General features: G+C 40.2%; 2 protein-coding genes across 8 annotated transcripts; one reads left to right on the forward strand and one right to left on the reverse strand.

Annotated features, from left to right (window-relative positions):
• The first annotated feature begins 107 nt into the window (after positions 1 to 107).
• On the forward strand, positions 108 to 7,742 carry LOC111250105 (NF-X1-type zinc finger protein NFXL1-like). Of its 7 annotated transcripts, XM_022804820.2 has the most exons (6): positions 108 to 196; positions 322 to 381; positions 2,486 to 2,596; positions 4,452 to 4,699; positions 4,888 to 5,149; positions 5,577 to 7,742. In XM_022804820.2, exons 3-6 carry the CDS (start codon positions 2,487 to 2,489, stop codon positions 7,567 to 7,569), a joined length of 2,613 nt encoding a protein of 870 aa, XP_022660555.1. In that variant the 5' UTR covers positions 108 to 196; positions 322 to 381; position 2,486; the 3' UTR covers positions 7,570 to 7,742. The 7 variants fall into 7 exon arrangements, with proteins under 7 accessions (XP_022660555.1, XP_022660553.1, XP_022660554.1 ...); XM_022804818.2 differs by having other exon boundaries at positions 126 to 381; positions 2,407 to 2,596; XM_022804819.2 differs by having other exon boundaries at positions 126 to 381.
• Positions 7,734 to 12,000, reverse strand: LOC111250106 (prolyl endopeptidase). Its single transcript, XM_022804821.2, has 3 exons — positions 11,745 to 12,000; positions 10,180 to 10,693; positions 7,734 to 9,857 (listed from the first exon to the last, which is right to left on the reverse strand). Exons 1-3 carry the CDS (start codon positions 11,808 to 11,810, stop codon positions 8,335 to 8,337), a joined length of 2,103 nt encoding a protein of 700 aa, XP_022660556.1. The 5' UTR covers positions 11,811 to 12,000; the 3' UTR covers positions 7,734 to 8,334.
• Between the last annotated feature and the right edge of the window lie 1,573 nt (positions 12,001 to 13,573).

Below are 13,573 nucleotides of genomic sequence, written 5' to 3' on the forward strand. Positions count from 1 at the left end.
AACAAAACAGTATCACCAGCATGAAACATATACGCAATTGTAGCCGTTTCGGAGGTCGAAAACAAACATGATGATGACGCGCCAGCGCAGGCTCTTTTCAAACACTACGAATACGAAAAGCATCATCAAGACAGATACGCCGCCCAAAAAACGCATTTTAAAACTACAACATTCAGAAAATTTCAGTTAAATGAAGGTATGAGAGTAGGAGTTTCCAATAGTTTAGAAAGCGATGCATATGGTCGGAATAATTAAACTTAACGGCAATGTAATCATAATCAAGAATCGTTTTTTTCACGTTTGTTTCCGGACACGAGAAAGAGCTGTTTGTACAGGCGATTAAGGCAGACAAACGGTATGACGAAAACCGAAAAAAGGAAGGTTAGTATTTCAGTATTACTAATTTTATCATAATGACGATTATAGGTAACAAGAGTGTGCAACCAAATAACTAGTTATTGATATGCTTTATACGACATTTTAAATGTGTTTACCATTACATATACAAATTGGTTTTTGTCAGACAAAAATTAGAAATATACTATTAATTGATCCTATAGTCTTAGTTGTTCCACCCTTTTGGCAGGCCTTAAGCACCTTTTTGGCAGTTGGCTTAAGGTTTTTTCAACGCCATTCGCAGATTGCTAGTTAATTGGTTGATCTGGTTAAAGCGATACCTTTGCCTTGCAAACGTGCCAGCAAGTTAATTAAACTAGGTTTGCTAATACCATTTTATAGTGCTATGCCATTTCAATGCAACTCCTATGACTTAATCAACTTGAACATTCGGTTTAGAGACAATTAACTCTTTTTGTATAGTAAGACAATTTAGTCAAGCGGATCCTTCTAGTTATGCCTTCAACTGACTAAGCAACTGAACTAAACCTCAAAAGGAAATCTTGTTGCTTGCAAAAAAATACACAGCAGAACGTTCTGAGTAAATACACGCAGTGCACCATTATTATACAGTTAATTCACCTATTATTTTATGTGCGACAAAATTGAGCTTTCTTTACTCAGAGTTATTATAGAAAACAGCTAGTCAGCTATTTTTCGAATATTTAAAACAGTCTGAAAAGGCGATGCTCTAGGTAATTAAATCAAAATAAAGAGACAAGTCAGTTCATTAACTTGCTCACTCTTTACAGCATCATGTAGTTAGACGGTCTGACGTGGCTAAAAGCTCACCCTTGCCACATGGGGGAAGTTCGTCTGTTAACAATGTTAGCTAAGACGATATCCGATCGTGTAGTTCAAACCAGAATCCATTCATTGCGTTCGATTTCGATTCGTTCGAAAATCTGAAATTACACTTTGACCGGATCTTAGAAAACTACCGAAATTACAACAGCCATGATCAGTATTAAACTGACGGTGTTTACGGATTTATGAGTACTTTTTATCGGATGAAAGCCGCGTCCTCTTATATAAACCTCATTGTTCACTGCTATTGCTGCTGGCAACCTGAGTCACGTTAAAAGTCGCGATGGTTACTCGCCTTCCGGTGAAGTCTTTATAAGTAAGTTGCATAACGGCTTCCGCGACAGCTACCCCTGCTAACACCACGATTCAGATATCGCACCGCGTCGACACTGTTGGTCAATGATGAAAAAGCTGTACGGGACTGTTACGTGAGCCATGAAAGAAGCGGTCTAAATGTTCACCTTATCCTAGGTATACTGGAGCGGCAACGTTTGGTAAAACTTATTAACTAACGTATTATCAATAAGATATCCACCAGTAGTGTTTTACATCGTAGGTGGTTTGTACTTAGACGACGCCAAAGTTATCGTCAGATGTTGAATATCAAGTGTGTCTGTTAAACTCTCTTATTATTAAAATTATTGCTGCAGATAAATGTTATACATGTCTATAAGAGCTTTTGAGTTTCAAAATGAATAATTATTTGCTTATTTATCATTGCTCTCGATCAAGTGGTACGTAATGTGCGTCAGAGTGAAGCTGAGATGTCAGGAAAATTGTAACTCAAATGTAAATGTATACCTGTTTTATTATATGCTTATTTCCTTGCGTAGAATACCTATTATATATATCTAATATACATAATAATATGTATTTCATAGTACTACGCTTAGAACGCCACAATGGCATCTAAAGACAGCTTAATGATTGTTTTATCTGGAAATATTTTTCATGCATTACGTCTGATAATCAAAATGCTAACCGGTCACGACTTTAGACAGCTGACGCCTGCCAACATGTAATTAAGTATGTCAGTCGGATTTAAATTTAGATCAGCAAGCCAACGTGTAACCCACCATGCTATCATGTAGAGATTACTGTGATTCAGTACGCACGATAGGGGAATGCTGCTGGCCGTCGCTGTTACTTACATTTTCTGTTGTTTAAACGCTACAGTTTAGCAATAATGGAACCAAATTTCAGCTTTGCAGTTCTACCTACGAAATACAGTGAATTGGTTTGCGCTAATCAAATGGCTTAACAAGTTCATTTAATTTGTTAGCATGGGTAAGAAAAGGAAACCAACAGCTTTTAGCGAACTGGCGATGGGCACTTCGAGAACGGTCCTGTATCGACGAACGCAGGAATCTACGGAACAAGGAACAACGAACGAGTGAGTGTGAACATCAAACAAATACATTTAATCCTTCTTTCATTGTAAAAAACCGAACGTGAAAATCAACTTAAAATTAAATTCGGGAACAGTTCGATAATATCAAGGAGGTTGTGCGTCGCATCAGAGGTGTACTTTCCTTGCCATTATTTTTACTGATGACGCTGCACGGCTGGTGGGTTTTCTCAGTATGAGACTATTACTATTCTGATAAGGTGTTATAATCTGTAGTTAACATCTGGTTCCTTTGGCAAACCGCAAAACGTACAGTACCGAGAAGTGCTGTTTTGCGTTTAGTATACTGTTTGACCTAACTTTTAGACACATGCGGGATGAGCCTACAGGAGGAGGTTTAAAAATGTTCACAGGAGGGCGTTTAAGCAACAGAATATAAAGGTTGGTAGCATCTTCCAAACTACTTTTCTCCATTTAAACTTCAACCATCTGCTTTGGCTAAAGGCTGGCCGAAACTTCGATACACAACGAGATTCTTTCCTTTTACAAAGTGTTTATGGAGACCTAGCTCATTTAGCATAATCTACAGAGATTTCTGAATGAAACATGAGCTCCAGCGCGATCGCCATATCGCATGCTAAGGGAGATTGTCGTTAAAGATAGCTATTCTTGTAAAAGTATGCAACATTTAGCGTAGCGTTCAGGTACTGCAATAAATTTACAGCGCGCCGTATGAGCAATTGTTGAAGAAAAAGCAGGAGGTTACTGTTTTATAGTATTCGGATGTACTTATAGACACGAATTTTCACAGACTATTTGGAACTGGACGTCTTAGGGACAGCAGAAATCTGCCATGAATGATCGAGCCAACTTTGATAAACGAACGGTTTCAGATTAATCGTGAGAATGAAGCATTCTGCAAAGCATCAAACAAATTTCTTTCTTCAACACGCCACGGAACTTCGTAGAGTTACATGAGTCCTCCGTGCAACTCTTGTATGTTCATTTTCTCTTAAGAGACCCTAGACATGGATGGCAAATGGCAGATAGCCAAAACTCTTAGGAAGTGTTCTGTCAATGCCAATCTCGACGAAAGATAAAATCAGGCTACTCTTTCTGGTCTTTCTGCAAAGGCCATTGCACAGCAACTACCTTCGCTTTATCGTCCAGTCTCATCATCCTACGCCTGTGGTGCGTAGGCGAAGTCGCATGCAAAAGAGAATACCAGATGCTAAGGCGAAGCCTTCTGATAATGAGATACATCTGCATTGGACTGCAGACGAATTTGGTTAACACACACACATACACATTAAGTTACACAATATTAGTCGGACTAAACCAGAAACGAAACGACGCCCTCAATGGCATTTCAAGCAAAGCGTTCATACAGAAATGGGTGTAAGTTGCGTTGGAGCCATTTAATCCACAGCGAAAATAACTCGAGGGCCCTATTAACAGCGATAAGAAACGAAATGCGAGCCTTTAGTATAGGACGCGGCGGTTACAGGTACTTCTAGTGTGGGTTACATAATACATTAGCATGAAATGTACAAACTTCGATCATAGGCTCATTTAATTTGCATGTTTCTAATAATTCGGCTTCCAGTCATTACATGTTGGGGCAAAATGAATCAACAACGGATTAAAGAAAAGCCTAACAGATAACATCAGAGCGAAAATCACAGCTTTCCTGGGGGGAACGCGTAACCCTATAACTACGACTAGCTTAGCATTAATAACAATATGTGTCAGTAGTATTGATATTATTATACTAAAAAGAATCGATCGACATTGGCTGTCGATTTCACTTCATTTTCTTGATTCATAGGACAAAAAATGTCTAATTTAGGCCTCTACATGTTACATTTGATTGATTACAATGTTCTTATTGTCCTTTCAGAATGGCGCAGAAGACAGCATCACGACAGCCAACAGAGCTTGACTCCTCAAACGTCCAGTTTGAACGGGCATGCGCTATAATACAAGAACAGACTCGCCTTCAACTGGAAAAGATGAAAGACCTCTATGAGATTCATGAAGCCGAACCGGACGAAGATATCGAACGTAATGCAATTCTTGACAGAATTACTCAAGGATACGCTGGAGAAAAAGAAAACAGTCGGGATATTATGTCGGCGCTGCTTGCAGGTAGGCATTTAGTTTGTTCTCTTAGGCACAGCAAGAGTATATGCGTTATATAGAGTTAGCGGATAGAGCAATAACTACACAAATCTGCTGGGATGCCACGTGTGGGTATACAATTTTTATTTGCTAGTACGCGACCGTTGCTAATAAACAGTTTATGTTCTACTGATTTGATTTCATCAAACGTGCAGGGAGCATTACGTGTGTCATTTGCATTGAGAACGTTCGACATCAGGAAGCAACGTGGAGTTGTACCAGTTGTTATCAGATCTTGCATCTTGACTGCGTAAATAAATGGGCCAAAGATTCTTTGTATCCACAAGCAAAGCCTGGAGAAAATGTCTCCACCAGAGAGGCATGGTCCTGTCCTAATTGCAGAGCGGACTATCACACTGTGTCTAACCATTATGAATGCTTCTGTGGAAAAGAACGTGATCCGAAATTCGATAAATGGTCTGTACTGCGAAAAGCTGTGAGAATATTATCGTGCTCGTAGAAAATAGCTTGCAGTTATCTTAAAAACCGTAGATTTATTTTTAGTTTGTTGTTTTTTTCTATGAACCTCTATCGTGGGGAATTAGACTAATTAAACTAATATATCTAGTATCTTAGTAATATATCTCTTTTTATTTACCACCTTTATCAGAAAAACGGTATTAAGAATCTATGATTCTTAGCTCATTGTGGGTTTGGAATATATATATATATATATATATATATACATATTTAAGGACATATCCTGTATATGTCCAGGATAAGTTGATTTGGCTGCCATAAATGGACAAAACTAATTATTCTGTGAAGGACGTGCAGTTCCCTACTTTGTACTACTCTACACAAATTGGGAATGTTTGATCTCATAAGCGGCTCTCATTTACAGGATTTGTCCCCACTCATGTGGCTCTATATGTGGGCGCGATCTGCGACCAAAATGCGGTCATCACTGCACCCTTCTTTGTCACCCGGGTGCATGTCCTGCTTGCCCTAAAACAATACAGGCATCCTGTTTTTGTAAGAAAACATCAACTATACGACGGTGTTCGCAAAAGCAATGGTCGTGCCTTGCGTCCTGTGGCCAACTTTTAGCGTGTGGATTACATCAATGCCCTCAAAAGTGTCATGCCGGCCCGTGTCCACCGTGTAGCGTCGAGAGCATCCGGAAATGTAATTGTGGAAGTAAAACGATGAAAGTTCGCTGCCAAGAAGGGGTATGGAAATGTCAGAAAATCTGCCGGCGCCAGCTCAACTGTGGTAACCATGAATGTCAAGAGATGTGTCACAAAGAGGGCGACTGCGGTGTCTGCCCTCAATCGAGACCTCGTTCATGTCCTTGTGGGCGGACGAAACACATCGACCTTAGCTGTACACAACTGAAGGTTCCTACCTGTCTCAACACATGCGAAAAGATGCTTAGCTGTGGTATGCACCGTTGCTGGGAACGATGTCACGAAAATGATTGCCCCACATGTTCTGAACTTGTAACGAAGTCGTGCCGTTGTGGCGCCAAAAATCGTCAGCTGCAGTGTGGGAAAGATTTTACATGCGACTCAAAGTGCGGTCGTCAAAAACCATGCGGCCATATCTGCAATCGGAAATGCTGTCCGCCTAGTGAAGAGTGTCCACCATGTACAGTTCTCTGCAACCGTAAGCTTCAGTGTGGAAATCACAAATGTCAGTCTGTTTGTCATCGAGGCCCATGTTATCCGTGCCGTGAACAGAAACACAAGACCTGTCCGTGTGGCAAAACTACTGGGACGTTTCCGTGTGGAACAAATATGAAGGATGCCCGAGTAGTATGCCGCGAGCTTTGTGAGCATCCTCCAGACTGTCACCATCCAAAACGCTCGAAGCATTATTGCCATAGCGGACGTTGTCCTTCCTGTGCTATCGTCTGCGATAAAACGCTTGCGTGCGGCCATAACTGCCCAGAGAAGTGTCATAGCGCAGTATTGACGAAAGTCGTATCTAAGGAGAAGCCTAGAGGTCCATGGGAGCCTCAGCCACTACCTTACTGGGACCTTGTTAATAAGCCATGCGCTCCATGTAACGTTCTCGTTGCAGTTGACTGTCTTGGAGGGCATGGAGTTGCGGAGTTACCCTGTCATGCGGCAAAACTTCAATCATGTGGGAGATTGTGCGGTCGACTTCTGCCGTGCGGAAACCACACGTGTACCCTTCAGTGTCACGAAGTCATCGACCCCCGAGAGCCGCATCTTGCTGGCTTTAATTGCGCTCTAGACTGCGGCCAGAGATGCCCAACAAAAGGACGTCCAAAAGATTGTATACATTTGTGTGGCAAGCACTGTCACTCAGGTGACTGTGCCCCATGCAATCAGTATGTACAGTTTCGATGTTACTGTGGAAATTCGACAACGGTAAAGCCCTGTAAAGAATGGTGTGCCCTGCCAGATGATGTGCGAGAGGCGTCGAAGTCGTGTGGGCAGCGTTGCGGCCGCAATCTCGACTGTGGACATCGCTGCTTTCTAAAGTGTCATCCGGACCGATGTCCTGAGGCGCAGAACTGCAAGAAAAAAGTGACAGTTTACTGCACCTGTAAACGAATCAAACAAGAGGTGGATTGTGCGGGCGGCGAAGGTAAAACGACTAAGCTCAAATGCGACGGGGAGTGCAAGCGCATCGTAAGTGAGAAGCGTCTTGTCGACGAGGAGCGTATTGCCAAACAGGAAGCTGAACGAAATGCGTGCAAGTTAGAACGAGTTCTTGGGGACCGGAAGAAAAAACGAAAACGCAGGGTTAATGATGATGAGGAGGAGAAAATTCCAAGGGACATCAACATCGCACTTCCACTTGCGTTAAGTACGCTGTCTATCGTTGTGCTTGCTGTTATACTCAAGAACTGGTTAGCTGTTTAGACTATAAAGAACAGACGAATCACGTAATCACGTATGTGTATCACTGTGTAAAATATATGAGTGCCCCGATGTAATAATCTGGGTTGTCTACAAGATGTTTTTTTATAATTTTACTAACTGTAATTATGACTGTTACTACTATTACGAAAATAAAAACCCGAATATATAGTAAATACGACTTTTACAAAATTGTATTGTACATGTGGGGCTAGTCAAAGACTTCAAAGAATTTTAAATATATACCGATGTGCATGCGTACATACAACATGTAACATACAGTTAAAGATTGACGAACAACGGCTTTGAATAGCTCCATATGGTCTTCAACACCTCCACAGGGTCTTCAACGGCTTTGAATAGCTCCATAGGGTCTTCAACAGCTCCACAGGGTCTTCAACTAACCTATTTTTGATTTTACGCATCGGTTTCACTAAGCAATATGGCAGCACTTTTTATGCATCGGTTTCACTAAGCAATGGCAGCACTAAATACGGTATCTTTCGATTTTACGCATCTGTTTCACTAAACAATGGCAGCACTAAAAAATCACTCAAAAAATAGTACGCATTGTAATTTTTGAATCAACAATTTCATAATTGTTATAGATTATTTGTCATGTTAAATACTGAGTTCCTCCATATTAATCACATTGAAACCGATAGGAAGCATTGATCCATAACTGGTTGTCATTTTTTTGAAACTGCCGTTTCTTTTAGACAGCATCTCCCTAATGCATTTTTCAACTGAATACAGCAGATCAGAGTTTTATTTGCTATACTTCAGGTCTAACTGTTTGTATAAGAAGCATGTGATATTAACCAGCTCTTCGATAATTTTTGTCGTCGGTTTGCCCCCGCCGTGACCAGCCTTAGTGCCGATGAAGGCCAAGAGGGGATTCTTGTTTTTAGCCCCTAGCCGATGTTGAATTTCAGCTATGTACTTCAATGAATGCGACGGCACTACTCGATCGTCATGGTCCGCTGTCGTCACTAAAAGGGCCGGATAGTTCTCAACGTTTGTCGGTATATTGTGAAGAGGCGAGTAAGCAAATTGAACATCAAAATCGCTAGCCACGTCGGGATTCCCGTAATCCGAGGCCCAATGAGCGCCGACAGTAAACTTGTGGAAGCGAAACATATCCGTAACCGGCACCATTGCGACAGCGGCACCGAAAAGCTCTGGTCGTTGATTGATACAAACTGCCGTAACCATTCCGCCGTTGGAAGCACCCATCAGTACTAGTCGACTACTTTTCGTGTAGCCATTATCCGCAAGGTATTTTGCCGCGGCATGTACATCATCGAACGTGTTTTGCTTGTTCTTCAACCTGCCTGCATTATGCCACTTTTCGCCGTATTCACCGCCTCCCCTGACATTAGCAACGGCTACCGTAAAGCCCAGTACTTTCACCAGCATCATCCGGAACACCGAGAAATATGGCTGTATAGCAGAATTGAACCCGCCGTACACGTACAAAAGGCATGGGGAGTTTCCATCGAGGCGAGCGTCCTTGTCACGCAAAATAAACATAGGCACTTTCGTGCCATCCTTACTTTCATAGAAAACTTGCTTGACAACAGGGTCGTCAGTTGTCAACAGGCCAGTGAGCTTGAGTCGATTTTGCTCTTCCAGACAGGCTTTTGGCGCCTTGTCAATTTCGCATCGATAGATGATGCCGGGCGTGTTGAACGATTCGAATTTAAAGAAGGTCTCGGAGTATTTTCGTTTGCCTGACATTCCTTCAATAGTACCAACATCGAAAGGAAGTGTTTGCAGGAACTTCCCACTTTGAAGCTCATGGACATTGATCACACTAACCACATCTTTCATATAGGCGACAATAAGTTTATTTCCATCTGCACAGTCCACCCAGTCGATTACATCCTTTTCGTGGTTTGGAACCACATCTAACCATTCATCTGGCTTCTTGATGTCCAACTTAATAACACCGTAATTTGGTCGATTCTTATTCGTGCGAAAATAGAAAATACTGTTATCGTTAGTGATATACTCGAAGGTGCAGTCGAACGTCCCATAAACACATGTGAGATCCACGACCCCGTTGACACCCGCGGAAATATCGGCAACATATATCTGGTTATCCTTGCATGATTCGCTGACGGTAAGAATGAGGTATTTGCCACACTCTGACACCGAGGGCGACATCAACCACTGTGGTTGTTCAGGAAACTCAACGCAAAGTAAGTCCTCTTCTTGTGACGTGTATAAACGATGATAGAACAACTTCTGGTTTTCAGCAACCTTGGCTTCCGTCCCAGACATCTTTCCTGAATACATGTAAAAAATTCGTTTCTACATGAAATTATGGAAAATTCGTTTCGACATGAAATTATGGATTACTCTTGCCTGTTTTACTCTTTTCAAGAACAATCTGAAAGTGCGACGTCTATAAACGCTTTTTTACCCATTGTTTATTTAGGATAGCAAATATTTCGGGAACTTAAAACGGGAAGTTAAAACAATGGCAATAGAATTGGTAATTTCGATACAGGCAATAGAATTGGTAGTTCCGATACATATTTGCTACATTATTTTTATTTTATTTTAATTATTTTTATTATATTTTTACATTATTTTAATAAAATCCACCTGTGAAATCGGGAAATTGTCCGTAGAAGAATCCTTTGTCGTCCTTGGTCCAGGCCACACAAGAGTAGCGAAACCTCTCTAGTTTCTCCGGGAGATCTTTTTTAGTTTTCACGTCTTTGATGTAGAGTGTCGCCCAGTCAGATCCTTGTTCTGATTGGCCGTAGCAGAAGTACGTACCCTCCTCCGAGAAAGCAGTTTCTCCTAACGAGATTGTGCCGTCTTCAGACAACAGGTTGGGATCGACAAATACTTCCGGCTGAGCATTGAGTTGCTTTTTACGGTATAATACATACTGATTTTGTAGTCCATCATTATGATAGTAGTAATAATAGTTGCCTCTCCTGTACGGAGTAGTGCACTTAGGGTAATTCCAGAGCTCAGTAAGCTTTTGCCGTATCTGGTCCCGGTAGGGACAATCCTGTAGGTATTCCTTCGTGATCTCATTCTGGGCTTCAATAAAAGCCTTAGTCTCGGCGGCGTCAGGGTCTTCCATCCATCGGTATGGATCTTCAATCTGTAAATAGAAAACACAATTTGAGCATCGGGTAGTGCGCGATACGTTACGCTGCTGTCACTGAGCTACTTTGCCGCTCATATACAGAGTATGTATATATATATATCATCGGAGTGAAAATTAGGCTAATTGACCGACTTTGGTAAGTGCTCTGCTGTTTTTTTCACCTATACTTTAAGTTGAGATATGCTGGGTAGTCATCATGAAATTATTAGAAAAAACCGCTTTCTTCATGAAAAAAAATTTTGTAGCACTGCAATGTTAACGTGTTTGCTTATTGACCGCGTATCTCGCCAATACCATTGAAACATGGAAAGCGATCCTATCGTAAAATTCCATTAGACCACAAGACTAAAGTTATCCTTCAAATGTGAATATTTAGTGTTACTTTCTGCAAAACAGGCATTCGGCTGCTCCAGATGAAACACATAAATAGCCATCTTCTCTTTCAATTGCAATGACTCATGCTATATTTCTCAATGAGGGTTCCAAACATGAATAAGCTTAATAAGATTGATAAATGAATTAGAATTACCATAATATTTGTCATATAGTTGTTTCCTAACTATGAATGCAGCTAGGATCATGTTAATTCTATTCTAACACTTGAATCGAACAAGCAATTCGCGATAAAAAAAAAAGCAATTCATTTCCTAAGATCCAATCCGTAACGACACATATAATTCTTATTTTTCAGCACCATATTCAAACTTCGGATTCATTTCACCCATTTTATCAATATTTGCTTTATCAAACAAATATTAGCTATAAATGAGGGAAATTTCGTAGCTAAAGAATTTAAACCGCTCGAAGCAACTAATTTTTTTTGTGTCGTATGTTAAACAGCTGATTCGAACGTGTTCAATGTTGGTTAGCTCATGATATCCTGAAAATTTTTGAAAAGCTTTGATCCTGCTTTGCGGACAACATCAAGCGATTTACTTCTAAGAGTGTGATTCAATAACTAACTGCACAGATTGCAATATTTCTCAGTTATTATTATAGTACGTAAAACTCTAGCTATGCGTATTAAGAATTGTGTAAAACGTACCATTTTTCCATGGAGGCAGTCCTTCACGTCGGCCCGGCGTGCGATTGGGTATTTGAAATTAGTCATGGTCGATAACGAACTCAAGTACCTAAAATTTGTGTGAACTGACAGCAATGACGACTGCCTTACACTTACAACAGAGTGCAACTTTTATAGCCCCACGGGGAGAGCCCGACGCGGTGTCCGATTTATAATCGCTAGCGGGAACGCAGCTCTTCTCATACAAGCGACAGTCTTATGCCGACAACGCCCTCTACCTAGGACAACATAAACAAGAATCTCCACTAAACGGCGTGGCGCAAATTCGTTACTTCGGTTTCCATATATTCTCAGACACGGCTATATATATATATAATGTGTAACGTTTTTTTTTCGCTAGCGGTAATTATGGTTAATGTTGAGAATGAATGTATCAATTAACAGAGTTTATTATTGTTGTGTCATGGAATATGTTCTGATAACTTTCGAAAAAGGTACGGCGAGAGGGTTCCATCTGAGATTAGTACTTAGATAATGTTAGCTCTGAAATTTGTTCCAGGCTGCAATGGTGAGGTTAAGTTTTTCTTTTTATTTTTAGAGATCTGTCGCTGCTACTAGAAACACAGCGAAAGTCTTCTGATAATTTTAGAAAAGCATTTGAAAGGTTGTGTTATACATACAATATACATATATACAGTATATATACTATATACATGTAATGTCTAGGAACTGTATGTAATGCCAGACCATCATTTCTCATCAAATAGCACTGCTATTAAAGGAAATAAATGATTTATCTACGGTATGATCTTTTTTGCCATCTATATAGGTAAGTATAGTCGATTCCACACCAAACCATTATTTTAATAACAAATCGTTTTATATAGTAAAAGTAAAAACCGCAGCTCATGGCCTGCATAGAATAAGGTAACGTCGCTGGCATAATTTTATGCTATTTATATGTTGCTTTGAAGCGTAGTCTGAAGCTGGTTTTGCGCTATGAATGCGTGTTATATTGGTAATTCTGAGAGCTCCACCTACCCATAGCCCATCTAGTTTCTCCCGTTTCTAAACTTTGTGTTTTAAAAAAGCTGAACAGGAAACACAAATTACCTATATGCCAGTAATTGAATAATATCATAATTAATAGTAATGTTTGTGCGTACTCGTATTTCTATAATGCTCTTAATTTTAAACGAATCTGTACGCCCAAAAATCAAACATCTTTTCGAAATAGAAACGTCCAGCAACACAAATCTATAGAACTAAAAATCGCTCTATGAGAATTACTAACTATATATATACATCACTAAGTAGATCAACGCAAACGAAGACACCTTGTTTTGGATCATCCTTCTTTTTATAAGAGAATAATACCGCATTTACATTATTCGTAAATATAACTTTAGCCATGTCGAAATAAATAGAATCTGGAATACCACTTGACTAACTCAACCAGATATGTGTCATTTAGTCGAAGCAACATGCAACTTCTAAATTTCTAAATTGGATACAGAGGCGGAATGTGGAAGAACCTTATTACATCTGACCCATCGTTGTAAGTTTGATGGCCTGGACATTTTTCCATTAGACACTGTTTCTTTGTTGTGTATCCGACCCACTCAACTCAGGAGAAACAGAAAACGTAAGCTTTAAAAATGAATAAAAATGAAAGACATGATAATCAGCTAATACGTTTCTAACAACATACCATTTCGTACCGTCTCTAACTTACCTCAAGGTAGCAGATATGTAGGGTAGGTGGAAAAACTAGAGGGTAATAAGGAAGATGTTTGTTGCTTACCTAAACGTAATCAGTTAGCTTCATTTTCTATCTCTGATGACATGTA

This window comes from Varroa destructor, unplaced genomic scaffold, assembly GCF_002443255.2.
Source record: "Varroa destructor unplaced genomic scaffold, Vdes_3.0 BEIS01000004.1, whole genome shotgun sequence".
Lineage (NCBI taxonomy): Eukaryota > Metazoa > Arthropoda > Arachnida > Mesostigmata > Varroidae > Varroa > Varroa destructor.